This window comes from Halichondria panicea, chromosome 9 (genome assembly GCF_963675165.1).
Source record: "Halichondria panicea chromosome 9, odHalPani1.1, whole genome shotgun sequence".
In the NCBI taxonomy this organism is placed as follows: Eukaryota; Metazoa; Porifera; class Demospongiae; order Suberitida; family Halichondriidae; genus Halichondria; species Halichondria panicea.
In genome coordinates, this window is record NC_087385.1 from 6,396,176 (window position 1) to 6,423,569 (window position 27,394).

At 43.0% G+C, this 27,394-nt stretch overlaps 4 protein-coding genes and 1 non-coding gene across 5 annotated transcripts; 1 reads left to right on the plus strand and 4 right to left on the minus strand.

Moving 5' to 3' along the window:
- Window positions 1-83: 83 nt before the first annotated feature.
- On the minus strand, window positions 84-4,018 carry LOC135340630 (uncharacterized). The gene is made up of 14 exons (XM_064536951.1): window positions 3,375-4,018; window positions 3,223-3,325; window positions 2,730-2,788; window positions 2,475-2,654; window positions 2,284-2,420; window positions 2,024-2,135; window positions 1,873-1,953; window positions 1,642-1,822; window positions 1,495-1,587; window positions 1,347-1,421; window positions 1,225-1,297; window positions 1,110-1,172; window positions 875-1,062; window positions 84-824 (listed from the first exon to the last, which is right to left on the minus strand). The coding sequence occupies exons 1-14, from the start codon at window positions 3,870-3,872 to the stop codon at window positions 295-297; spliced, it is 2,373 nt and encodes a 790-aa protein (XP_064393021.1). The 5' UTR covers window positions 3,873-4,018; the 3' UTR covers window positions 84-294.
- Window positions 4,019-5,384: 1,366 nt separating this feature from the next.
- LOC135340620 (cytoplasmic dynein 2 heavy chain 1-like) lies at window positions 5,385-27,386 on the minus strand. Its single transcript, XM_064536935.1, has 42 exons — window positions 26,026-27,386; window positions 25,581-25,803; window positions 25,172-25,525; window positions 24,925-25,120; window positions 24,593-24,721; window positions 24,396-24,527; window positions 24,016-24,254; window positions 23,742-23,928; window positions 23,384-23,559; window positions 23,089-23,215; window positions 22,643-22,909; window positions 22,351-22,553; window positions 22,004-22,159; window positions 20,197-20,320; window positions 19,924-20,074; window positions 19,629-19,807; window positions 19,145-19,501; window positions 18,797-19,027; window positions 18,404-18,652; window positions 17,967-18,135; window positions 17,598-17,836; window positions 17,323-17,505; window positions 16,918-17,141; window positions 16,653-16,768; window positions 15,514-15,722; window positions 15,158-15,334; window positions 14,774-14,943; window positions 14,390-14,515; window positions 13,873-14,269; window positions 13,523-13,786; window positions 12,890-13,030; window positions 12,624-12,775; window positions 12,323-12,467; window positions 11,702-12,113; window positions 11,116-11,348; window positions 7,429-11,056; window positions 7,020-7,234; window positions 6,728-6,949; window positions 6,392-6,601; window positions 6,072-6,274; window positions 5,878-5,962; window positions 5,385-5,799 (listed from the first exon to the last, which is right to left on the minus strand). The coding sequence occupies exons 1-42, from the start codon at window positions 27,137-27,139 to the stop codon at window positions 5,512-5,514; spliced, it is 13,002 nt and encodes a 4,333-aa protein (XP_064393005.1). The 5' UTR covers window positions 27,140-27,386; the 3' UTR covers window positions 5,385-5,511.
- Window positions 20,495-21,136, minus strand: LOC135340667 (histone H2A-like). Its single transcript, XM_064537004.1, has one exon. It carries the CDS (start codon window positions 21,047-21,049, stop codon window positions 20,648-20,650), a length of 402 nt encoding a protein of 133 aa, XP_064393074.1. The 5' UTR covers window positions 21,050-21,136; the 3' UTR covers window positions 20,495-20,647.
- LOC135340668 (late histone H2B.L4-like) lies at window positions 21,277-22,002 on the plus strand. The gene has a single exon (XM_064537005.1). The coding sequence runs from the start codon at window positions 21,443-21,445 to the stop codon at window positions 21,839-21,841; it is 399 nt and encodes a 132-aa protein (XP_064393075.1). The 5' UTR covers window positions 21,277-21,442; the 3' UTR covers window positions 21,842-22,002.
- On the minus strand, window positions 24,789-24,861 carry Trnav-cac (transfer RNA valine (anticodon CAC)). Its single transcript has one exon. It is a non-coding gene; the product is annotated as a tRNA-Val (tRNA).
- Window positions 27,387-27,394: the final 8 nt, after the last annotated feature.

Sequence of the window (27,394 nt, forward strand, 5' to 3'; positions counted from 1 at the left end):
ACTTTACAATTAAAAATGGCCAATAATTGCTATAATTGTATTGTGTAACACATGCATGTGGCTAATTGTCTTCAGGTGGAAGGTTGTCACATAACATAATTAAAAATTAATTATTATCAATGATATCAACAAATGTACACAGAAATTCAAAATCACACATTCATGTCATCACTATCTACTGATTCATCGCATGACTCCTGTTCCTCAGCCTCAAGCTTTCGTAACCTCTCAGTTCGTTCGAAGTGCTCTTCAGCAACACTGTGCCAATAATCAATATCAGTTTGTTGTTCTTCATCAGAAATCCGGTGAATAGAGATCACAAGTGTGGCCTTCATTAGGTAGTTCATTAACGTCTACGTAATACAGTGCGAAAGTTTTTTGGAGTGTGAGTACTTTAACACAAAGCTCACGAATGCGGGAATTGATCATTCCACTTTTCCCCATTTCTTCAACAGTTTGCTCATATGATGGTGTCAATGGTAGAGAAGTAGTGAGTGTATCAATCCGATTATGCAGCATAGAAATGAAACGTTTCATTTCAAGTTTTATTAAATCTATTTCCTCTCTGGCTCGCTGCTGAAGAAAATACTTGCTCATGGCATCACGTCTAACATTAGCAGGGATGTCAATATCACTTGAACTTGAAGAAACCCAAAGGTGTGAATGAATGTTATTTACCATCTCCCAAGTGATTTCGCATGGCAATGATTCCTGTTCTAAATCACAGGAAGAGGCTGTTTTATTGTACGCAGTAATCGTCTTCTTTAGTTGTTTTGTGATGTTAGTGATATTTGCTGATATTTTATGGGTCATGCTATGTCCAGCTGTAGAGCCAACATAAATAATTTTAGTCATAAAGATCAACTGAACGTACCAGAGAATTTGGCTTTAACTAGCAGCATATACCATCGTTGCCGAGCAATGGACTGGATATCACCAAAGAGAACTAAACATTGTTTCACGCTTCGGCTTTGAAGGAATTCGTTGTACACTTTATCACCAGCTTTCCATCTCTCTAAAACACGATTTTCCTTTTCAATGTGTTGTAGTTGATGGTTCAATCTGTGAAAACATTATTATTAATGTGAACTTGCATGTACTTTAGTCACCTGATCAACTTTCGTGACAATAGTGACAGTGCAGTCACATCAGTACAAGATTGCAAATCACACCTACAGTTATGGGAAAAAATTTCGGCACATTGTGTTCTTTTTAGGATCTTACTGAATTGCCCAGAAGGACTGGAGATGCTCAACGTAAGATTCTTGCCATACGTTTTCTACGTGTACTTGCATGTCTATTATAACAGAATATTATTTTAGCCACACATAATAATTATCTTTTACTTTCACTAGTTGTGCACCCTTTAGATTTGTCTTCAGCGTACCAACGCTTAATGTCATTCGAAGTGAATACAGGGTCTGTGAAACAAATCAACATTAATTTTAGGGATATAATTATCATGAATAATTTATTATTGCCAAAAATTAATACCGCCACTAGAATCAGTCCTGAGTGCTTCCAGATCGCTTGAGGTACCCTGCGCTAAGTTAACAGCTTTTTTCATTCTTTCAACCAGTATATCACCTATATATAATTATATACATGTACAGTGTAAGTTTATAGATAAACGAAAGTTACCTAGGTTCATTGAAGACTGGTACGCAAAATGACCAAGAGCATCATTCAGAACATCTATCCTGTGGGATGGTCTCATCTCTTTTGTCATTATAGAAAATCGTCTCATATAGCTCCATAAACGCTCAAGAACCTCACCATCAGTTAGTCCAAAACCTTCTTGAAAACGAGGGCTGAATTCCAGCTGATGGTAAGGACAAAGTTAATTCAGTGAGTATATACACAACTTATCACCTGGCACTGTGTTACATGCCCATAAGAATGGAATACAGGAACTGCAAATTTAAATCGGTCTACAAGGGGGTTCTTCTTTCCCTGTTATGTAAAACATCAATGACAAACTGATTAATGGTGAGGCTATTTTAATTATGTTTGTAACTAATACCTCAAGATGATGCTTCAACAGACACCCAATGTCATAAAGGAACAAAATGGAAATGTCACCACAGGAATAGAGTTCCAAAAGCTTATCCAGTAGGTACACAGCGTAGCCAATTCTGTAACAGTAATGAATTGTAGGGCTCATCCCCGTGACTAACTTGCCAAGGTTTTGCTAATAATTGTGCAACTTAAACCTGTCATACATGTTCAGAACACTTTTAATTAGAATCCTAGCTGGGCTATAGTACACTGCAAAAAACTCACCTTTCTCCAAACTTGAAATTCAGAAATTTCAGAGGGAATTCATGTCTACATGCAAGTCCAGCAACTGCTGTCTCATCAAGTGCTGCGTATCTCTGTCGAGATCTTACAATACTCCCAGCAAGGAAATCATTACAGCCCTACAATAAGACATGAATAGCAACTGATCAACTCCGTACGTAACATATATATACCTTTTTAGAAGCTCTTTTTGTGCTCGAGTAAGAGTTCATGAAATTATCAACTTCTTTTTGGTCAACAAAGTACCTTCCTTGGTGATGGGGATTCCTGATACTTACACCAGCAGCTTTTTTTCGGCAAAGACCAAACATTGCATCATAGGAGATATGAACTATGCCACCTCTTTCCCCATCCTAAATGGAATCGAACACATAAATTATGCGACGTTAGTATTGAAATACCTACCTGTGGGCATGCAGGACACTTACAGAAATCATCTGGCTCAGTAGATATACCATCAAGTGTTTGTAACTTGAAGTGGTAGTATCTGTTGAATAGGAATTTTGATCTGAGATACCACGTATTAACAGTGCAAGTACCTAAACTCCTAAAATGAGTCAATTATGGCTGGATATACTTTTCGAAACTGTATTGAAAACGAAAGTATTGGATATGAAATTTAAAACACTGCCATACGTCAAACCTGTGGGTAATCTGGTCCTAACAAATTTGACTGGGTTTCCAAAGCTTGAGCAAAGTCCATTACAGCCACCTGACAATCTAGCATCATAATTTTCATCTTTAGCAACAGATCAGTCGAGAAAGCTAGTGTTGGTCTGGTTGGTGTTGCAGCCCACAGATTCAACCTTAACAACGTTAAAGGTTCAGCCTCGCAATGACAAAACACAACACACAATTGGTGTTGAATTCCTATAAACCATAAGATACAACACATACTCACATACAAGTTTTGCAAGTTACCTGTTGCATCAACACAGACAACATATTTCTTATACTGAGTAGGACATTCGTGGATGGTTTTGAGAATCAATGTAGATGGGTACTTAAACCGCTGGAATCGATTCTAAAGAGAAGCAAATACAATACAGATAAAAACACGTGATATAACGTACGTTGATCCATTTCTCTGGTGTATGAAATGCATTCCCAAGGAAATCTTCATCACTGTGGTGATTAACCGTACAACTATCACATAAGAATGTAGTTGGACCACACTGTTTACATCGCACAGACGCCATCGCGACTTTACACCTATCACATACAGTTGCTAGGGGTATACAACTCATTGCTACAGTTGATGAGATCAAAGATGGTAAGAGATTATCCCATGCCAATGCTGCCTTTTCACGTCTTCGATAGTGAGCAGATGGTAAATCACCATCTTGACTTGGTTGGTCATCATCTGAGCCCACACCATCAAGATCACATGGATCACTGCCATCTTGCAACTCATCATGATCTTCACTGTTTTGTTCACAGTTGTCCCGACAGGCTTGGCTAGCTAGTGGAGGATAGACCAGGGGTGTCTTAACTTTCTTGAACCTCTTCTTTCTCACAATACTAGTCGCCACAACTGGAAGTTTTCTTCTTTTCCTGAACTGGCTAGCCATCACTGTACTGATCACTGAAGGTAGGATCTATATAGATCTAGATCTGGGGATCCATGGATATAGATATCGATCTCGTATATCGATGGCCACCCAATGACCGACCCTTTACCATCAATATTGATGGATCCCAGCCCTATACATAGCGGTGACCTCTCTTCTATAACGTCATGCGGGTGGATGGCAATACTTACCCGCACTTACTTGCAGCTGAAGTGATCCCGTACCATGCAGGCCTAAACAATGGAAAAGGGTCACTAAAGTAGAAAGCTAGAATTGTGACTGGTTTGTGCCTGGGGAGGCGTAGCCTCACAAACTCGCCGCACACATCACTCACACCACAACAAGGCTTCTTTACTGACTCTGCAATTGGGCCATCACAGACATCGGCCAGTGGTCAGATGCGAATCTGCACTCGACACTCACCTTAAAATCTATCGTCCATAAATAATAATACTACTGCAACATGTACAAATAACGATACACACAAAAATATACAAAATCTAGCTTAGTCTAATCTTTACAGTTGTCTGATTTAGAGGCTCAACTTAATTTCTCCCCTCTTTCAGTTGCTTCTCCACCGATTTCAATTTTAAATCAACTGTTTTAAGCATGCACAGATATTTTTGGAGCTTATCTAGCTTTTTATTGCATTCTGCCAAAACCTTGTAGAATTGCGATCGTCTTCTGAGTTTCTCCAGCCACCTCTTGATCTTGTGCCACAAGTTGTGGGTCCAGTCGAGACCGAGTTGGTAGCATATGTAGAGAATGGGCACACACACACAAATCAACCCGAGAGTGGGTTTCTGTTAAAGTACACACTTAAATATATAAAACTGACTTATAATTATGACCTACATTGTGTGTAATCCATTCGGCACAGTGGGTTGGTAGAGAGTTGAGTATCAGTTCACGGGTGTACACTCTGAGCTGGTTGAGGAAAGTGACTGCAGTCACTATGGCCTGCACGGAACATGCATCATATAATATCATCTTGAGAAATCAGAAGAGTTGTAGAGATCTGAAAGTTATAAGTTCTATATGCTAGCTTCTCAGGCGATAGTGCAATGCTAATAGTATTCATTATTCATAAAAACACCACATTTTTGGGATTTTGCATGCGCATGTACTACATTGTAAGCTTCCCAGGCAATAGAGTGCAATGCTAATAGTATTCATTATTCATAAAAACACCACATTTTTGGATTTTGCATGCGCATGTACTACATTGTAAGCTTCCCAGGCAATAGAGTGCAATGCTAATAGTATTCATTATTCATAAAAACACCACATTTTTGGATTTTGCATGCGCATGTACTACATTGTAAGCTTCCCAGGCCGAATTTTCGCTTTTATTACGGTTAGTTGCCACTTCAGGAAGTGCGGCCTGTGATCGAGGCTAGGCTAAGAAGATATCTTCTCCATCCCAGCCCCTCTCACAAGAGAGCGGGCTGGATCGAGGCTAGAAGAGATCGCTCTGCTACGCATGCATGCGCATGCGCAAAACATTCGTGGTAAAGATCCTTAATGAAACAAAATTATTGTCATAAAAATTAATTACTAACAATTACATGTCAATAAGTGACTGGGTTGCAGCTTTAAATGCCCCCTTAATAAGAATTGAAGCAATTATATTAGTGCATTAGTTCTTGAGAAACATTGCAGCACCACAGCGTATCCACTCGACCCCACTCCCCGCTCCCCCACCAGCAGGCAGGGGCACGTAGAGACAGGTCACCAGCTTCTCACGATTGGCACTATAGTACACCGGCATGGAGATGCATTGACCTTCCAGATAAGGGGGTGGGGTCTCCTTAGCTACCCAGGCAACTGTGCAGGAGGGGACAGTAGACACTGATGGAGAATCTCGTTGGTTCTCAATTAGTCTGGAGCCATCGAAGCTGCACCCTTCGAGTTGAAGACCACCAATCTGAACAAAAGATATTGCATTCATTAGAACAGTATAGGGACATTATTGTACAGACTCAGTGCATTGCAGAATCATTACCTTGACTGCTATCTTGGCACCAGGTATAGCACTGCCCTTCCAAGCACACACAAACTTCAAACTATCCATACTGCATTTCATCGAGCTGGAGAAACCAAGACATAACACCATCACACTTGTGTATAATAGGCATTGTGATAGTCATTTAGTATTGAAAATTAAGTTAAATGAAGGTACAGTAGTTGCTTGCTTACCGTGCAGTCTGCTGTCTGAGTGCATTGAGGAAGGTGTCCGGATGGAAGAGCTCAGAGAGATCTAGAGAGTCACTCTTGAGCAAGGATCCAGCCACACCCTTCTCCTCCCAGCTACCCAGAGCCAGTGTCTTGGCAACCAGACCTCTGAGATATGCCACAGGATCCTCTGGACCCTCCCAAACACTGTACCACAAACTGGGCACCTGTACACAAATAGCTCAATTATAACTTTCTTTTTAATGTAGTAGTGCCCATGCAGTGCTCATACACATTCAACTTCAAGTTCCTCACTTATTTAATTTTTGATAGAAATTGCTCACCTCGCTTTTGAGAAGTGAGCCAGCCATCTTCTGCACCGCTGGTGTGAGGAGGGAGGAGCCTCTTAGGACCTTGTTGAGGGCGGCCAGACTCGTGTGAATGGTCTGTACTAGTTGGAGGGCGTTGTATCGCTCCAGAGCAATGAATGCCATGACTGGAGAGTCACTCTTGTCTGATGGAGGGGACACCTGCTTGGTGATCAGCTCAGAACCCTGTGCATGTACAATAAAAATTGTGTATCGATCTTTCAACCAGTACACATAAACTTCTTCTATATAATAATTATGATGGATAGCTGAGTACACAGAATTAGTAACAATAAACCTCTTGTACAATACCTGATTGAGTTTCTTCCATACTGCTAGTATTGGGTTCAGCTCTGTGCACCAAGCTTCCCTGTCAAACTTGTCTCCTGCTGAAGGACTCCTCTTGAGCACTCTTAACTGAGAGATCACCTGATTGCTAATGTTACGCTGACTGGAGCGATCGATATTCGCAGGGAGACCGAAGAATGATGGCAGATCCCTCTCTGGCAGTGAATTGATAACAGCCGAGTAGTCCTGTATCAAGAAAACAACACTCAAATACAGTAGGTATAATTACATGAAAGTTTAAAAATACCGTACTCACTTGTACACGCACTGACACTGGTATGTTTCCGAATGGCAGTTTGATTTTCTTCTTTCCGGGTCTCACTGGAGTGGCAGCCTGGCCTGTGATGACAAACTCATCAAAACATTGCTCCAGATATGTGATCAAGACTCTCATATCAAAGGTGTTATCCACACGGCCACCATAGATGGCATTCTCCATAAGACCATGCATGAACTCCCATTGGGGCTGACCTGTGGAGAATAAAATTGTGTTGTCATCTATGCATGGTGTGGGCAATCAAGTGTGTGGGCGGTAATCAAGGTTAATTAGTGTTACATACACGCTCTAGTATAAAATGGACTATGTTGCTTGTGTAGTAAACACTTATTAGGGGCCACAGTAATTGTGAGTGCATATAAGTATGTGTGTGCAGCATAAATTTTACCTTTCCCTTTGCACAGTCTGTCAATGACACTAGCAGCAGTGCGTAGATCAGCCAGGGAGAACTCATAGAACTTGGACCAGCCCTGAGGAATGAAACACCTCCTCTCCTGTACTATAGCATGGAACCAGGCAAGAGCAAACAGTGCTTGAGCTCTGACAATAGAATTTCCTTCGCCAATATAATCTTGATTCCAAGAATCGTATGTTCGTTCGAGGTTCTTCTTAATCCCAGGAGGAGCTTCATAAGTCACCTTCAAGCTAGATTGTAATAACACAGTGGGAAACTTTGGGTGTGATTCGGTAGTTAGCCAGAGACGGAAATTGTCGTGTGGTTCCAAAGAGTTCAATTCTTTTTCGAGGGTAGGGAGCCAGGAAACGACAAGATGAAGGTTCTTCAAACAGAGCCACTCTCCATTGAGAGCACAGTCACGCAAGAGCTGTAGTGCAATGGAGGCTTGTCCTTGACCCATGGCTACTTGATGGAAACACTCACCACCCACAGTAGTTTCTGCTAGCTCTTGAATCTCTTGAGAAGGGTCTGCTCCAGGAGAGATCACCACTAGAATGGGCTCAGCCGGTAAGGTATCCGCTGAAAACAATCGCTTGAAGTTAAGTGTAGAGGGAGAGAGCTCCTTCAGTCCCAGAGATCTTGTGGCAAACTGCTCCATAGCTGATTGTAGTCGATCTGGTCTAAATGTTTGTATGATAAGTAGCTGTTGGAATGAAGTAATCTTCTTCAACACACCAGGAGGGAACTCTTGTTCACACTGGGAGCTGCGAGCAAACCTAGACCACACGTCCGAATTCTTTAACTCCAAAGTACTGTACAGAGTAGGGAAGTTGGTTTTCAGCATACTAATAGCAGAGGCTCTCTCAGGATTGGCCCAAGAAGGAGTTGACTCTCTTGCTGATTCTTGTCTTCTCAGGGCAGTCGATCCAACTAGCTGTCCAATGAAAGCTTCCCATTCATTTTCCTGGAACAGTGTGGGATGCATACCATGGACCATGTGTAGGGCAAACATCAGACGATCGGCTTTAAATAGCGAGCGACAAACATACTCGTAGACAAGAGACTGTAGAGTGTTTTTGAGAGCACGAATACGGAGCTCAATGTTCCCTGAGTCTTGTTTGTTTTGAAAGGCACGTTGGAATAGTCTGAGGAAGGAGGCGAGGCTGAATCGGTACATATTATTGTGTTTACACAGGTCACTGATAACAAAGAACAGGGTACTTCCATACTCGGCCAATGGCAAGAAACTGTCTCTTTCTTGGTCCAGAGAAGCTTGTAGCTCTACAGATTCTGATAACGACTCAGTGATAGTCACGCTTTTTGACTTTGTTTGGTTGAGGGATTCCAATAGAACTTTATTTTCGAGAATATTTCCCTCAGCCGTCGCAAGCTCTTGGAGCAACGATTCTTCTAGACCAGAAAGTTGTACTTTTAAATCCTCTTCAGTTTTGAGAAGCTCAGTCTTTCTTGTTTCCAGTTGAGGTTTCTCGTTATTGATAGTAGCTGCCAGAAGCTGTGCAGCCAGGCCTGCTCTAGTTGTGGTGAAGTTAACCTTGGTGATTATCCCCCCAGCATCTGGTGTGATGTCAGGGAGTGGGTTGCGTGTAGTGAGGTACAGTTTGAAGCTTTCATTGTAATCAATCATTTTATCTCCGAGTTGAATAACAAATCTTGGTCCCTGGCTTATAAGATCTTTTCGTAATAGAGGGTACAAAAGAGGTTCAACTTTGTCCACTTCCTGTATGATAAGTGTTTTTCCAAAACGAACGGCCAATTCGAGTGCAGTCGTGAAATTCGAATCTTGCTGATTGACAACCTCTAGACGGGACTCTTTCAAATGTGTCTTCAGCCACTCGGTGGCTCTTTGTGAAGGGTCGATAAGGAATGGACACTGCTCCCCCTGTAATATCACAAGTGCGTTCTCCATACTCAGTTCATCTGAAGGTAGGCCTTCACCCTTCCACACGAGTTGCTCACTCTCTGAGCTCAGAAATTGCCTCAAATCAAAAGTCTCGAGGCCAACAAATTGCAGCCAATCTGAAAGCATTAGCCTTCTTTCATCTTCTGGGGCTTGACCAAGATAAGTGATAAAGCCTGATGCTAGTATTGTCCTCTGAGGCAAATGTTCCAACTCTTCTGACAGTTTGCTTATTTGATCAGACCATCTTTTGTGCTCCCCTTTTAACTTTCCAACAAGGTTTTCAGCAGCTACGATTGTCTCTTCTTCTTTCTCGAGTTCGATCTTGAGCTTTGCGGCCTCTGTTGTCAGCAATTCAAACCGATCTCTCATGTCTTTGACCTTTTGATCAAGGGTCGACAGTGCTTTCCCCAACTTGTCTAGCTTCTTCTCCGATTTGTCAAGGTTCTGTTGTAGACCAGATTGTTCCCTTTCTAGTGGTTCGATCTTCTCCAACACGTACGAAAAACGAATGTTTGCTACTACCCACGATGCAAGTGGGGCAACCGCTACACTAGCCTTTTTGGCGACTTTTGGATCGAATGACCTCTTGTTCTTTTGAAGCAGCTCCTGAACACTTTCACGAATCTCTGGGCTAATTTTACGAGCATCGAATGTTTGGATATCTTCTTTGACTCCCCTCTGTGCCAGGAAGCTCCTCATACTGGCCCAGGATGTGTCATAGATGCCCATAATTCTTAGCACCCCTTCCAAAATGTCTCGAATAGTGTCTGGTGGGGCTCTGAGTGCCCGTACCTCGGATAGAGTCTCTGGTTTGATGCTACTCACTGCTTTCTTTGCCTCCTGTACAAGTGGCTCGATTTCAGACAGTTCAATGTCGATAGCTTTCTTTCTCTTCTCAAGCTTTAACCTTTCTTCAGATTGTTTCTGCTTTAAGATCTCAACTTCACTTTTCTGCTCAGTGGCTAGTTGCATACTGGACGTGATGTCTCGTAGAGCGGCATCAGCTTCAGTTTGTTTCTCGGCAAGTAAAGTTCGTTGGGTGGCAGCTTTTCTTTTAAGATGATCTACAAGTGATGTGGCTTCGTTCAGCTTGGAAAGCCCTGCCTGCAAGTGACTTTGCTGTTTCTGTATGTTCTCTTTTCTACTTTGATAGACCCTCTTGTAGGTTTTGAGGAAAGTTATGTACTTGCGTGATGTTGCTCCGTACTGAAAACAAGAATTGTGTATGTGTAGAAACGCCTTTACAAGATCGTCTCCGCCGGTGAGCGGTCTTAATGTTCCGTGGTCGGTTTTGCGATGTAAATGCCCTCCACTGAGGAACAGCTGTGGTATCTTGAGCATGCTCTGTTTGGACCATCCTTGCATCGACTGGAAGGAACAGTTTGTGTAGAACGCAGGATTGGACTCGCAATAAGCTGTGAATGTAGGTGCTGTAGAATCCATTACTAGTACAACATGGAGGTTGGCCTGTATTCGAGAGGCAAAGAATGAAAACAGCAATCCTCTGATTCCTTCCTGTGACATGAGATCCCTGAGGGGGGCCAGGAGAGGTTCAATTTCCTCTGTAGTGTACAAGCCAGGGATTTCCCCAGCACTGAGAAGGCTGTTAACAAGTTCGAGAAAAACTGGGTCGATAAATTGGTAGTCTTCGAGAACAAAGATGATTTCTTTACCGTCGATGCCAGTTTGCTGCATAACCTACACAGGGGGAGATGAGGATAACTAAAAGCTGGAAAATAGGAATGGTTGATTCTTACCGTTTTGAGGTCAGTCTTGAAATGTTTGAGTGAGTAAGCTCTCGAGATATGAGGTGTGACAATCTCCATCTGATGCATGTGAGCGACTAATGAGACAGCTGTACTTCGACCCACCCCACTCCGCCCACTCAAAAGCAGTGACCCACCAGGGGAGGTAAGAACACGATCCACTCGGGCAATGTGATCCAACAGTTCGTGGAACAGCAGAATGTCCATTTCATGATGCTCTCTACCTACACAAAATAAACACACCATAACAAATACATGCGTACAGTGGCGATAAAGCATCTTTGAACAGCCATAATTTAGTTCCGTTGGTCCAATCACATTAATTTTATGATTTTTTGATAGCCTAGAGATAGGGCTTTTATATGATGTGTTAAAATCAAAAGTCAATTTTGGGCCTATTTTTGGCAAAATACCATAGACCATTGTCTTTTTCCGAAAATGAGAAATTATAACCCGTTCCAAATTTGAGAGCTAAACATACCATCTGAACGGGCTCCTTCTAAGCTTTCAAAAATCAGAAAATCGTTGAATTTGGATCATCAGAACTGCTTACTATATACATATTGGACTTACTTACCATAGGTAATCATAGCTTTAGCCACCACTTCTTGCATGTCGGGTCCAGACAGTCTCCCAAGGCTCCGTCCAATTTTAGAGCTATAACCTTTCACCTCTGAGTTAGCTGAGGAGGTGCTGCCCCATGTTACGTACAAAGCGCCATCTCCCTGATCAATACTGACCATATCCGTAGACCAGTCAGATCGCAACACAGAATTCAAAATTGCATCAAATTGATCGAGAGCACTGTCACCAATAAGCTTGTCCCTGAAGAGTCTTCTAGCTTCGTAGGACCATGCCTCCAAGACTTGATTCTGAGAATTTGATTGGTCGGAGAGAGGATAGCGTAGGAGGCCAAGGACCCACCGAGTGAGGTCACGAGGAGTGAACAGATAGTGAGAGTGGTCGTCCACTGTGAAGTGCTTACGAACCTGGAGTGTGTATAAAAGTTATGGCCGTTCAAAGATGCCTTCTTTAACGCTACATGTACGTATAATACAATGTATATATGTACACAACATGTTGGTACATCAGTTTGTAATTAAATTCAATGCTATGAATGGTTATTATTATCATCTGAAAAGTCATCCACACCAGTCATGTATAATTAATGAATATTTAACTGACGAGTTAGCCTCACCTGTTCGTAGACCTGCACCATTGAGCTGCTCAGAGTGAATACTCGTGCAGTGGAGCCCCAGACAGGGTGAGAGGAGAGGGTCTGTTGGAGAACAGGGCTGAGGAGAGTGCTGTAGATGGTCTGTAGCTGATCTGTGTCTGGGTAGCTGTGTGCATGTGGTGGGCAGAGTCATCAATCAGTTAGGATTAAAAATGTCAACAAATCTGTGACAAAAGCAATAGAAATCCCTAAGAGCTACAAAATTGAAGCAAGTTCTATTTTAGGAAGCATGGTACAATATATAGGATATAAGAGAACGCACCCGACACAGCAGATTCGTACGATGGAAGTGAACCTGGTAGAAAGGGCGTGTCTGCCGAGGGTAGACCCTCCGTTCATGGAGGCCACAATCTGTACTCCCTCTAGCCCCACCCACTCAAGGTTGTTATCATAGAATCCATGATAGGTCAGCACCTGACACGGACATATACGTCGTATAAAGTATTCGATTGAGAATAATTGTTTTGGTATCATTTTAAGTACCATATGCAATATGCACACAAGTATATAGAGGCAGTTAGTATTCACCTGCTGTAGGAATGCAATGAGCTGACTGGTCCCCCACTTGTCTGGTTTGGGGAGGTTGACATCCTTGAGGTAGAGGATAAGTCTCTCTGAGTCCTTTGGTCGATAAACCTTCCCAGTGTTTGTGGAGATAATCAAACACACCTGTGAGGAGGAGGGGTGGTTTATATGCTACACTGTACATGTATGTGAGCACGCTACATGTACATACTTCAAGTTCACTAGGTTGTACACTACTACATTTTGTATATCGATCGAGAAGTAGATAAGTACAAGTTTGTATTGCATGCTGGGGAAATTTTAACATCTAACAATGTGTGTTCAGAAATTTAGTTGTAATACCGTATAGCGTGAAATTTTCGAGGGGCTTAATTTTCGCGGATTTCGTGGGTTAGAATTCTACACGAAAATAAGTCCACGAAAATTGTTAAATTACCTGCTATAACGTACAAAGATTTAAGGCGTGGCTTCCGGTTAGCAGTCATTCCGCGAACATTGTGCAACGAAATGGCTTTTAGAGGCCAATACACGAAATATAAGTGCCTCGAAAATTTCGCGCTATACGGTACACGCGTGTAACATGATCTAGTAAGATAAATCAAACGGTACATGATATTACGTGTCATATATTTTCACCTGAGAGAGCTTCTGCATAATGTGCTTGGCTGCAGTCTGTGCACTACAATGGATGATAGCCACATGTACAGAGCGTAGCTGCTCAAAGCTGTGCCTGAGCAACAGCTCTTTCCCACATCCCTCAGGCCCTACAATAATGAATGGTTGCTTGCTGTCTCCGCTCAACCAAGGTGTGAGCATGGCCAGGTTCCTCTGCACATCTGGTGTGAGGATCACAGGCAACTGCCCATTCACAATGTTGGACACACTCAGATTGTCAGGGATCTATAAAAAAAAAATATAAAAAAAAAATATTATGATTATAAAAAAAATAGATTATTGCAAAAATATAGGATTCCCTCGCCACATACCTCCAACTGATGGGTGGACAGTCTGCCCGATGTCCTGTCGTAAAACGTATCCAAGAGTCTCCTTGAATCTGGCGCTACCTCATGAGCTCTCTGAAACAAGTCCTTCGTGAATGCCTCCCTCGTTGCAGGCTGCAAATTGCCGCCGAGGCCCCGGGACAGAGCACACACAAACTCTGCCTTACACGACACGCCCACCAAATGAGACAGTCCATTGAGAGCCACGCCCACTAAAGTGGTATCAATAACAAAGTCATTGGCCTTCATGACCCAGGAGAGGGAGGAGTAGAAGTAGTCTTCAAGCCAGCCCTCAAGTCTAGCGTGTTCCTGATCCTGAGTGAAGGAGGGCGTGGCCTTAAGCCAAGCCAACACCAGGGCCTTGATGTCTGTGTCTTCATCACTGCGCATAGAAATAGTGCCAGAATGAAATGAATGAAAGTCTATATACAATGATACACACATAGTACATAGAAAATCACACAATAGGGTACACATAGAGTGATGAATGTGGGTTACGTACCTGAGGAAGATCATTCCCATTCTGGAGATGGTAGCCGGAGAGGCACATGACAGATCATGTGACTCAAACAGAAAGTTAACATTTGGCCCAAACTGAATCCTCTCACCACTTGGCATTGTGAGGAGCCTAACAGAGACAAACAAAACATATGATATTACGATTCAGTAGGATAGTAAAGCACGATAATACATGTACAGATGCTTGTTACGTTGGATCTATAATCATCACAGCTACATATTGCATTGTTGTTGTAAGCACTGATCTAAACACATCTTTAGCCTTTCAAGGGGCTACGAATTGCATCTTTGAGTTGCACAATCCTAGTTCAAGTTATGAACTTACAGTCCATGTTAGCTAAGTACAGTACACTTCTCATCAGCTCACCTGTTGTCATCTAGGACAGAGTTGAGAGACTCTATCCACTCCGGATCAATGTCCCCATCACAGACTATCCAGGACTGCACCTCCTCTGTCTCTTTGACAACCTGACGGGCACTGTACGTGAGCACACCATCCGTCCACTCTCGAGTGTCGATGTCAATATGACCCAGCAGCTACACCAGGCCACCGAATAAAAGGATATCATTAGAGTACATGCACATGTACAGTAAGTGTATGCTGAGTGGTCATAATTATGCATGTGTAAATGTACAATCTTAACCATAGGATAACATCATAATACAGTTACTGCTGATAGTCTGTGCAAGACTGAAACACATAACAATACCAGCGTAAGTACCAGCAACCCCCCCCTACACACACATTCACCTGAGTTCGAGGCATTGCTTTAGGGTTCATGGCATACTCGACCACAGCCTGCCCTCTCTTAGCCAGAGCTAACTTGAGCAGCTTCCACACTGAGCTCTTACCCGACCCAGAGGGCCCCACAATCACCACACCCATCCGCTGCTTCATCTGCTCGTGGAGCTCCAACGCCTTACGAATCTGAACAGCATAGAACACACAATAGTGTCAAGCTACATGTACATACGTATAAGTAACCGATCATTATAAGATGAGATGGTTTTACCAGTTGAATACAATTACAATTATACAAATTCAACAATACAAAAACACGAGGGTCTGTGATAGACACAAATCTTTTAGTAAGACTATTCCCATACCTGTGACTCTATGATCATGAGGTTGGCCTCCTGACAAGCTTCTCTGAGGGCACTCTCCAACTCTATGTACTCCAGGTCCTTGAAGGGCACTCCCGTGAAAACGTCCTGGACAAGACTGTCGAATCTCTTGCTGTCTGCAAACGTTAACTTTGACAGGGTGTTGAGTCTCAAGGCTTGCACCACCAGCTGGCTCTCGACAGAAGGGGAAACTGTGTGTGTTTGAGGGTATACAAAAAAGTATCATTTGTGTGGGAGAAATAGTGTCAACTGTTCGCGTTACTAGCTCAAACGGAATGCTCACTTCTATAATCTTTTTACAAAGGTCGGCATCTGGTGGTATTTTGAATCTAACAGTCAGGTATAGGTAAAGGTTTTAATAGAGGTAAATTAATTAACAGATGTGTGAGGTAACATAGGCTATAAGTGTTCGTAATATGAATTATCATGGTAATATAATGAACGCTTGACATACTGATGGTGATTATAATATAATTATGAAAGTGACCTAACTAATCATGAGGGCACATTTGGTTGATCTGACCTTGAGAATCAGATATGATGGGTGTGTGTGTGTGTGTGTGTGTGTGTGTGTGTGTGTGTGTGTGTGTGTGTGTGTGTGTGTGTGTGCATGTGTGTGTGTGTGTGTGTGTGTGTGTGTGTGTGTGTGTGTGTGTGTGTGTGTGTGTGTGTGTGTGCATGTGTGTGTGTGTGTGTGTGTGTGTGTGTGTGTGTGTGTGTGTGTGTGTGTGTGTGTGTGTGTGTGCATGTGTGTGTGTGTGTGTGTGTGTGGGTGTGTGTGTGTGTGGGTGTAGTTACAGAGGCGACTTTAGTTCTGTTGGTCCAATCACATTAATTTCATAATTTTCTGAAAGCTTAGAGATAGGCCTTTCAGATAATGTCAAAAGTCTATTTTGGGCCTGTTTTTGACAAAATACCATGGGCTATATATAGCCCATCGTCTTTTACCAAAAATGGGAAATTACGGCCCGTTCCAAATTTGAGAGCTGAGCATACCATCTGAACGGGCTCCTTCTAAGCTATCAGAATATCATAAAATCATTCAAATTGGATCATCAGAACTCTAGTTACAGAGACGAATCTAGTATTCAGGCATAAGGAAACAATATCTTTCTACCTACCTTTCCTGTCCTGGGCGAGTCCCTTCTCCTTGGCTAGTAGGGAGCCACAACCCTTGAGCACAGTTTTGAGAGCCCTCAGGCCCCAGTCATAGTGTTGCTGGGGGGACAGCAGTTCCCTGTGGGACAAACCAATAATGATGAAAACTGGTACTATGAGTGTGAAATACGTCAATGGCCACTGGGATAATATTGTTTTCAGACTTTTTACGGAAAATGTTGTATGATAGAATGCCCGTACTAAATTCCATATTTGTTATGGTCATACTTCGACAAGTTGAAGACAGCCACCAGCTTCCTTCCAATGGCCTTGGCCTCCTTGAATCCCTCAGAGAAGAGGATCACTTCAGCAATCTGCTCGTTGTCAGGTTTGGACATGGCCACAGGACGGAAGAGCTGTTTCAAGTTATCGGGCAATTTCTGTCGACCGCCGTAACCCTTGCCAGCTGGGTTCATAGTGATGAATATACCGGCATTGGGGTCCAGATCAACCTGTGATTCCATTCATTACGTTATAATACAAAACATACACAAAAGCAATACAGGTATTAGACTACAAGGGGGAGTACACCGCATAAAATGAGTACACGTACGTATCATGTACAGGTATACATGTATATACACATCAGTAGCAAAACTGTTCTACATAGTAAAAATTAATTGACAGACTGACCTGTCTGTCCAGGAGATCACACTGAGGTGAGCGTGCTCTGAGGGCCACCTGGATGGTCTGGATCTGCATGGAGACAGCTGAGAGGACAGCCTCCTCTAGACGGTTAAACTCATCAAAGCAACCCCAGGCTCCACACTTGACTAGGCCAATGAAGATACGACCCATTGACTTGACATCAATGCCCTACAAGAGAAAGAAGAAGGAAGAGTTGGCATGAATGAATACTCCAGAACATTTTTTATATGAAAAGCTTCAAATTAATTGCTTTCATTTACCTCATCGCAGTTGAACACAAGCACTTGTCTCCCGAACAGGCCCCCTAGTGCCTTCACTGACTCTGTCTTGCCAGTACCCGCTGGGCCGTACGGGTTGCCTCCTAGTCCGAGATGCATGGCTTGTGTCAGTGTGAGATAGCACTTGTCTGTGAGAGGCGTGTGCACCAGTTTGGGAGCGTTGCCTTGGTACTCGTACGTGTACGAGAACTCTGCATCCACCATTCGCAGCATGCATAGACCTGTAATTAGAGTAAGAAACTTTTTCTCCTCAAACTATAAAATACATTATCTTGTTAAAAAATACCTTAAACATTATACAAAAGTATGATCTATACACATCTTCATTCAATGGTGGTTAGATGTACTCACCATTTACGAGATAGCACCTGAGCTGTTTCTGCCAGAGCCAGTTGTCTACAGACTTCACCCTGCTCCCCACCAAGCTAGTCACCACGTCCATGTTGTGAATGGTGTCCAGAATGAGTGCCTTCAACTTCAGCACCAGGACCCTCGAGGAGGAGTCTCCACCACTAGTGGGCTACAGGGGTTATCAGAGGAGTAACAGCTAGATCACACTGTACTTACACAGTCATAATAGTGGCCTAACAGCACACACATTGCTGCAACAGCAGTAAAGTAACAAGTAAAGAAGGCTATACATATATGCAAATTTTCCCTGGGTACTGATGGACTAAGACATTACATTTTGTTCACAGTTATCTTATAGGTACAAATTTGTGCAACCACACACAACTGCACTGTCAATCCTATGTACAACCTACTGATTACACAAATTTGACGGGTACCTGGATATCAGAGTTGGTATAACTGTCCAGCTGTGCCTCCAGTTCAATGGCAAACTCGCTCAGCGAGTCGGTCAGTATGGCCTGCTCACAACGCTCAGTGAAGAGCACCTGCTCAGCCAGACAGAGCACCTGTGAGGGGTACTTGGAGGGGTTGGTCCCACTCTGTCCTGACCTCCCCTCTTGTAGACACTGCACCAACAGCTCCTGTAGTGTTCGCTGCATCTCATCAGAGAGCTTTCCCAGCCACACCTACCAGGGCCAGAGAGAGAACATTATAACATACACAAACTTCATACAGAGCACTAGAAAAGCGTACACACAGTGGTAAAACGGCCCAGGTATTTAGCTTTAGCTACGTAGATATTGATTTAACGCAAGCATTGATTTGTGTACCTCCACATCAGAGGAGATGGGCACGCTGGCAGTAAGAGGAACCACTTCTCCTTCAAGAGATCTCATTGCAATAATCTCAGTCTCGTCAGAATTGAACTTGACAGTGTGGATACCGGCAAACAACTTCTTGAGATGAGACTGGATCACAACCGGGTTGGTCGCCTGCCCAAGAATCTCCAATAGATCATCGTCTCCAATGAAGTAGAATCGAGGGAATATAGCACGCTTTTCCTAGAGATAATAGAAAAACAAAAAATGATACATTAAACGCCCATTATCTCGTTTAAACTCCAAGGGTAAAAGCAAGAGATTACTGAGAATGCTGAATTTAATTCCACCAGTACTAACCTCTAGGAACTCATTGAGTGCTTTCTGGCACCTCCCCAGCTGATCCAACAGTGTGACTAGTGTTTGCTTCAGTCCAGTGTGATTCAACAGAGACAGGATCCTCGTGTCTTTATTCACATCCATCATGATTGATCTGAATTCCCCGTCAACTCGTTTAAAGCGAGCCTGCTCTTTAGGCAATGCTCCGTGCCCAAATATGGGCTCGAGATAAACCCAACGACGCTGTATTTGATTCATGTTGTGCAGGTACTCATCAAGCTCTGCTAGTCTAGTCTCCCAAAGAGTAGCTTTGTCAGCATAACCAGCAAAATAGGGTGAGTCTTTTAGTGACTGAAGTAGGCACTGATTGTCACCAACCTGAGAAAAATTAAAATGAGGGAAAAAAAGAGTACTGCTCAAAGTTGACTGCCTTTATATTTACACCACACAAACACACACACGCACAATGACAAATGGCATTTAAGTTGCTAAGTTGAACCCTTACCTCATTGACCAGCTCTTTCCAGTCCTTTATAATTGTGAGTTCTTTTCTAGCAGAGTCGGAGTAGGCAGTGAGATTAAAGGTAGCAGCTGCCCCCCACAGCTCCAGCTCTCGTAGTGCTTCTCGGATAGACACCTCTCCCTGAGCACGACTGTACAACTCTTTAAGCCCGTCAGAGTTATCTGCAAACAAGTAAAATATTTTCACACGTGTAGCATACAATGGGAGGGTAGAGAGTTTAGATAAGGGGTAGCTAGGCAGGCTGGTATTTACGTGGACCAAAACTTAGTAAGCTTACTAATAATGGCAGGACTGACTGCTACTATGTCCCCAAATGACAGCTTCTCCAATGTGGTTCCCCGTGGCATGCCGAGCATTCTGAACAACTCGTGCCAGTGGTCCTGAGAGAGAACCTCACCACGCACATACTTGAGTAGGGGCAGCAAGGACTGGTGTGTGTGTGTGTGTGTGTGTGTGTGTGTGTGTGTATGCAGTGCCCGTTAAGAATGTCATACGTACATACAATTTAGTAGATCTACATTAGTGTTTTAAATGATATACGTTTGCTCACATGAAAGTTGTCTACTTCTTGCTGCAGTCTGACAGTAATGGTGGACTGATGACCAGCCGCATGAGTAGCTTTTAGTTTATCCTCCCAAGTGAGCAAAAACTCCTCAAACTGATACGTTCGGCTCCTGCATTATGTACAATGATTGGATCACCATGAAAAAACTTTCTTATCAACCCGAACGGATCCTCCCCTGAGTTATTCTATAATTCATGTGGACATGCAGTAGTCTCGTAAATGTAGGAAGCGTCTTTTCATTTCAATCATGCACTTACTTCCCAAGGCCAATAATATTTCAACCCATGTACAATATTAATACTAAGACAACGAGATGTAAGTATTATGTCAACACATTAGAAAAACGTGAGATTGAGATGAGAGTACATTTTTGAGAGTATAGATTTACATGTAAATAATGCAACAAGACAATTGTTCAAAGGGGTGTGAGATGAGTTCAGAATTCTTGACTTTGTGATGATGGCTTTCCACTGCTGCCACTCTTCTTGGGCAACAGAACAGCTTGGATGTTGGGAAGGACACCACCTTGGGCAATCGTGACTCCAGCTAAGAGTTTGTTCAGCTCCTCATCGTTTCGGATAGCAAGTTGGAGATGTCTTGGGTTTATTCTTTGTTTCTTGTTGTCTCTGGCAGCATTACCAGCCAACTCGAGGATCTCAGCAGCTAGGTACTCCATGATGGCAGCGAGGTAGACAGGGGCTCCTGCTCCAATTCTCTCAGCATAGTTGCCTTGTCTGAGTAGACGGTGAACACGACCAACTGGAAACTGTAGACCAGCACGAGCAGATCGAGTCTTGGACTTGGCACGAGCTTTTCCTCCTTTTCCACGTCCAGACATGATGATGATTCTTGTTGAGAAGATCGAAGAGTGACTGACTGCACTGCACTAAGCTAGCTAGCTAGCTAGGAGTTTCTGCCCCGCCCCCATGGATCACTTTTCAGGGATCAAAACAGCAGTGACCAATCACAATCAAGCCTAAGCTGTAAACAGAGCAATCTGATTGGTCAATTGCAAAGTGATCCAGATCCAGATTTTCCCAGGGAAAGGGGTGCAAGTAACCCACGTTAGCAATGTCTCTTTTAGCCAACATTATCACTCCACTTGCAGTGCAGTCAGTCTCTTGTTGGACGACTTTAGTGCATCTAATCAACTTGATTAACTTGATACAGTGCTACTCCACTGCAACTACTTCTTCTTGCTGTCCAATCTTCTAACTTTCCTTCAGAAAAAATGCCTAAAAAACTAAAACCAGCAAGCAAAAAAGGAGAGAAAAAACATTTACCAACCAAGAGACCTGAAGTTCCATCTGCAGCAGAAGTCGGGGAAAAGAAGAAACGAAAGAGAAAGAGAAAGGAGAGTTTCTCCATCTACATCTACAAGGTTCTCAAGCAGGTTCACCCCGATACTGGCATCTCGGGAAAGGCCATGAGCATTATGAACTCTTTTGTCAACGATGTCTTTGAAAGAATTGCCTCTGAGTCGTCCCGTCTTGCTCACTACAACAAGAAGCACACTATCTCGAGCAGAGAGATCCAGACTGCAGTGAGGCTTCACTTACCTGGAGAGCTGTCCAAGCATGCTGTGTCCGAGGGAACTAAGGCTGTGACCAAATACACAAGCAGCAAGTAGACTGGCTCTACTAAATGAACAATGAACTCAATATTTTATCCTACAACAATCATTTTACTCACTGTGTTTTCATTCAGCATTTATATCCCCTATCTTTACTTTCATTTATTGAGTTGTGACATCACATTATTTTTTTGTCAAAAAAAGTTTCGACAAACTAACCTGAATGAGATCCAATCTTCACTGCATAGTGCATCTAGTCCATTAGAGAATTCCTCATAAAATGACCACACTGTTTCGTGCTTTCCTATGTCAGCCTGTAGCTCCTCAATCTGAGGAAACTCTGGTGGTGGGATACCAAAGTGCTCACAGTCACTCCTGCATGTGGCAGTAAAGATTTGTTGTTTTATATAACTTATTAGAAAAGATGTAAGTATGCAAAATAAGTTAGACATCAGAGACACCACATAAAGACCTGGTCCTCCTAGGATCAGGCAAATTTCTGATTAATAATTTGTTGTATATAACCTATACAGAGATACAAATGCTAAACATTATAGACTCCTTGCCTAAGCCTGTCTGCAGATTTGACGAGCTCATCAAACTCTGCCCTCCTCTCCCTGAGTGACGCCAGAGCGTTGGCTGCTGTGTGTTTGTCTCCATCCATCATCTCATCACGAGGCTTCAGCTGATCCCACCGAGCTGTAAACTTGTCCAACTCTTGAGTGTAGACATTCACTTCTGATTCCACCTTGGAGCTCATCACCTTAACCTAAGCATTAGAGAAAGACCATTTAAAGTTGTGTCCAGAAGAAAAATAATTAATAATTATGTGCAATGTGCGACTGACTGTGTACTTACCTGATCTTTGATCATCATTTGGTGACTCTCCATCATAATTTCAAACTTGTCCCATCTGGTCTTCAGCTCACTCAGTTGTTCCACTCCTCCCCCAGCCACTGAGCGAAGCAGCTTGTTCTTACGCTCAGCTTCCAAGAAGAGAGGCTCTACCTCTGGTATCCTCCTACTTAGCTCAGCCTGTTTCTGAGTCACCTGACCTATCTCCTCCACACTCTGTGGCCTCACAGACAGTGACTCTTTGGCCTCAGTTAGAAACACATCAATTGTCTGTCAGTGTGTGTTGTATTTGATATAACAGTAAATTTTTAATAACCAACAGTACTAATTTGCACATTGCTTATCATCCCAAGCCTGCAAAATCTTGGGCAAAGCTGTTAGCCTGCAAAACCACATGCCAAAGTATGACCACAGCCCCCTACCCTGTGGTACTAGTAAACAACACACACCTGCAGGTGAGATGATATGGATCTCCTGAGAGAGGAGAGAAGAGCATCAAAGAGCTGCTGGATGTGATCATCAATGGTGGACTTCACTGGCAGTGTAGACACAGTTATACAGTCAATGTGTATAGTGCTGGAAGGGAAAATACATTTAAGAGATAATTAAAGATTATTAATTATAGATCAAGCTGTACATGTTATAGGCATATAGCCACTATACACATGTACTGTATTCACTAAGCATCAGCTACTATAGTTCGTGTATAGTCTCCCAGATAATTGACCATCAATTGTCCCTTACTTTGGTAGTTTCTCTGCCTCTCTTCCTTTTGCCTTGAGTGCTCTAAAGTTTCTCTCCCAGTCAGGGACTTGCAGACAGTGCTGGTCTACCAAGGAGTCCAGGTCCACTGAGCCCAGAACCACCCAGTCCATGAACAACATTTTAGCCTGTCGCAGACGCTGGAACAACTGCTCCGCCTAAAACAGGATCAGAACAATTATAGTAAATTTCTTACAGTAAAAGTAGACACAGCAACAACAAACTAAAGTATAATGATTCAATTTAATTACTGTTTTACTCTAGTGAATACCAACAGAACCAAAGTTTACTCTGTTACATTCTCCTAGCCATGCATAGAGATAATAGTAAAATCACTCACCTTCTTGTATACAACACTGAACCCTGCTGCATTTCTGCTTATCATTCTGGGAAAGATAGTGACAGAGGCAGAAGCACTTTCACCCACACCACGAAAGTGCAGGGGGATACAAATAAACTTCTTCATCTCTCGGTAGTATTTGGCCCTCACTTCCTCTAGAGTGGGCCTAAACTGAAGCTGTTGATGTCTGTGTGGGGTATAGAGATGATTAGCATCACATCTGGTATAAGTATGCGTGATTATGCCCAGACTACACCATGGGATTACTACTCACCTGTACACTAACTCTATTTTAATCTCCGGCAGGTTCTCATTGAGAGATTCCAATCCCAACTGGTACTGATGCTCCAAGGCTTTGTACAATTGGTGGTCCCAATGGAGCCTCCATGGTCGCATGTTGCCTGGGTTGAAACCCTCCTGGACCAGAGAGGCCATCATATGACGAATCTCCATCAGAGAGTGCTTCCAACGTTGCTGCTGTCTCAACAGGTCTACACTCATCAAATGTACACACTATGAAAATAGGAAAGATAGTTGTGAATTGTGGAAATGACATACTATTTCAGAAATATGATATTCACTATGTAAGTAGTGGCTTCTGAGTTGTGTGCACAGTAGCAAAGTATAATAATTATGCTGGAGAGTTGACCTCACCTTCTCCACAAGAGTCCCATGGCACTTTCTTAGCCTTCTGTTTTCTGATGTAAGTCTGTCTGCAGCAGATTGTAGTTTGGTGATGTAATCTTCTAACTCACGAGGACTATCCCATGTGATTTGAACTCCATCCTAAATAACAGATAACAGTTATCTTCTACTGTGCAAGTAGGCTCAGTAGATATAGATAATCTCACCTCATTTCCATTCTTCACTCCAGCTTTCGGATTTTTAATAATATGCTCAAATGCCAATGCTGCTTCCAACATCATTGCTTGCTGGCTAGGTATCATCTGCCGGTCAATAGTGTTGTAGAAGTGAGCAACCTGCGAAAAAAGAAAAGTATAAACCTCAGTAAAGAAAAAAGAAAAAAAATAGATGGTAAAAAAATTCAGTTTCCGCCCGGGATCGAACCGGGGACCTTGTGCGTGTGAAGCACACGTGATAACCACTACACCACGGAAACACCCATAACTTAAGATTTCAGTCTAAGCTATATATAATCAATTGTATGTACATATGTATTTACCTGCTTTAGAATAACTCCATGCTTGTAGAACTTTTGTGCAGAATTGGAGACATGTTGAATCTTGGAGGGGATTGAGAATCCAAATGCTGCAAGCTGCCTCACTTCTCTCAATAACGTCACCAGCTTGTCACTGTAATGGACTCTTAGTTTACCGTCCTTGTGGCTCAGCTCCATTAACCGTCCACTAGTCTCAAGACTGTTAAAAATATACAAATGCAATAATCAATGCAAATATAAACAAACATACCTTAAAGGTTCTGAAGGGTGATCTATAGATACCAAAACCTGTCTGGACCAACTGTCAAATTGCTCTCGTTGAAAGTCTTTCAGTTCCTCTCTAAAGCCGCTAGTCTCAGCTTTGAACTTTTGAAAGCCTGAGAGATCACCGAGCAAAGCCTCTGCTGTAGAGAGAGTATCTGAGATCTTTGCTCCAAGCTGCCTCGTCCACACTACGCTATTCACCACTCTTGGTAAGTTCTTGCCCGAGGGTTGGACCTGTTGTTCGTGGCCCGAGGCTATGTTTGATGAACTGGCAGATTTGGTAGAAAATTCATCTCGAATTGAACGGACATAGCCAGTCAATTGCCCGAGGAGAGTCTCCCTATACAAAAGCATAAAATGTCACTATTGTCCTAACCATTAGAGCACACACAAACCTTTCAGGGACTAATTCTTTGCTGATGCTGGCTCTCTTGACCAGCTCCTTGTATCTCTGGAACTCCCTGAGCAGCTGATGAGGTTGAGCTTCCAACTGTCGAAACTTACCCCTCAGTTTATTGGCTATTCTCAGCTCTGCAGGACTTATCCCCCTCTCGTACTGAGCCATTGCTGACTTCCACAGGGGCTCTGTGTATGGGTTGTGCTGGAGTGGCTGGAGGCCTGGAGGAATAGAAGTGTATGATTGTAGAAAAAACATACTTTCTGTATTGTATCTGTATTGCAATTAGCATAAGAAAATACTTCTTGTATGCAACAAGAGAACGTGGCTAGATTCATCACATTGCAACCTCAAGGCATAAAACATGTTGCAAGTGATGGACATAGGAAGTACTACATTAGTTGCCACTGGTGTGTACGTACAACACATTATTAACTTCATACCTGTGAAAGGTGTAAATGAAGTGGCCAGACTGAGTTCCTGCTGCTCAGAGGGAGAGAGTAGCTTCAGGAGTTGCTCATGGAGAGATCGTAGACTCAGCACTTCTTCAAATCGCTGAATAAGTTGAGAGAGAGTGGTGGACACAAACACAGCCCCCTTCCACTGATGGAGAGGGTACTGCTTCCAAAACTGTGCAGTGAGCAGCTCACTAGCCGATGCCCATTTTTCACAGAGTGTGAGCCCATCTTGAAGGCTGGTCCTGACCTGACTGAAAGCACCACCCCAGATGTCCAAACTGGCTAACTTGTGCTGAGCAAAACGACCGAAAGAATTGCTGATAATCTCGAGAAGATGTTTCATTCGCTCCTCAGGATAAGCTGGAGAGTGATCTGATTGCTTCCAGAGGTCGTCGAGTGTGTCTTGTGTGATCTCAACTAGTTCCAGACAGTCTGCAAACGATAATGAGTTGAGGTTAGCAAAGTTAGTGAGAATCGGTTGAAACATTTCTTGAAAAAACTGAGCGCGCTCACGAGAGGTGAGTTTAGAACTTGAATTGCTTGCTTCTGACCAGTACTGAAATTCATCTGAAGGGGTTAGAATTCCTGCCAGGTTGGAATCAAATGAGTAACTCCTGTCCAGCTCAATCCCACCCTTCCCAAATTGACGCAGTGTGCTCCCCAAACCAGCCTCTAGTTCAGTGAGCAGCATCTGAATTTTGGGGTCCAATTTCTTGCTCCATTTTGCATCCTTGAGTAAAATCGGGGCAAAGACCTTCTGAACAGAATGATAGAGAGTGTCAACTGGAGAGTCCAGCATTGTGGAAACGAATATGTTTGTGTGGACATTATCGGGTACAATTACAGTGGGTTGGAGCTTGAAGAAAACGAGCCAATTATCGGATGTGCCCTCAGATTCAATGGAGTTATAGACTTGAATGAGACGAACGTCTTGTGTTAGCTCAGCATGAGTGGCCAACACCATACAGTTACCATCATCCAGAAAGTTGTTGAGCTCCTTAGAGTCGACAATGTGAGAAATTGCACCATCGCTACTTGCATAACCAAAGAAATTAGAAATTGTAGCTAGTATAAAGTCTTTTCTAGAGTCCCCTGACATTTTGAGGCTCTATCATGAAAGGGGGTGGTGGTTCAGTTTGGAATACTGAGCTCAATCCTGCAGCACTGGACCAGGTAGGGTGCTGCTCCCTTTAGCTCACAATGCACACAGTGTTCTTGCTGTGCTCCAATGCTTCTCCTCGGCCTCTAGCTCTATGTTGCAGGTACGTGTCAAGTTATAATAGGGATCATTTTAGCTGGCTATCACTTGCACATGGTGCAAATTGTTATCTTTCTGCAAAATCTAGTTGCTTGA

What these genes read in the sequence shown, in the direction of transcription:
- LOC135340630 (XM_064536951.1), bottom strand. Translation starts at nt 3,872, where the DNA reads ATGGCTAGCCAGTTCAGGAAAAGAAGAAAACTTCCAGTTGTGGCGACT. An exon ending in CACCAGAGAAATGGATCAAC is followed by an intron (nt 3,326 to 3,374) that starts GTACGTTATATC and finishes GCTTCTCTTTAG; the next exon opens with AATCGATTCCAGCGGTTTAA. An exon ending in AGGGTGCACAACTAGTGAAA is followed by an intron (nt 1,298 to 1,346) that starts GTAAAAGATAAT and finishes CTGTTATAATAG; the next exon opens with ACATGCAAGTACACGTAGAA.
- LOC135340667 (XM_064537004.1), bottom strand. Translation starts at nt 21,049, where the DNA reads ATGTCTGGACGTGGAAAAGGAGGAAAAGCTCGTGCCAAGTCCAAGACT.
- LOC135340668 (XM_064537005.1), top strand. Translation starts at nt 21,443, where the DNA reads ATGCCTAAAAAACTAAAACCAGCAAGCAAAAAAGGAGAGAAAAAACAT.
- LOC135340620 (XM_064536935.1), bottom strand. Translation starts at nt 27,139, where the DNA reads ATGTCAGGGGACTCTAGAAAAGACTTTATACTAGCTACAATTTCTAAT. An exon ending in GAAGATTGGATCTCATTCAG is followed by an intron (nt 20,321 to 22,003) that starts GTTAGTTTGTCG and finishes TACATAATGCAG; the next exon opens with GAGCCGAACGTATCAGTTTG. An exon ending in GTGCCAAGATAGCAGTCAAG is followed by an intron (nt 5,800 to 5,877) that starts GTAATGATTCTG and finishes TCTTTTGTTCAG; the next exon opens with ATTGGTGGTCTTCAACTCGA.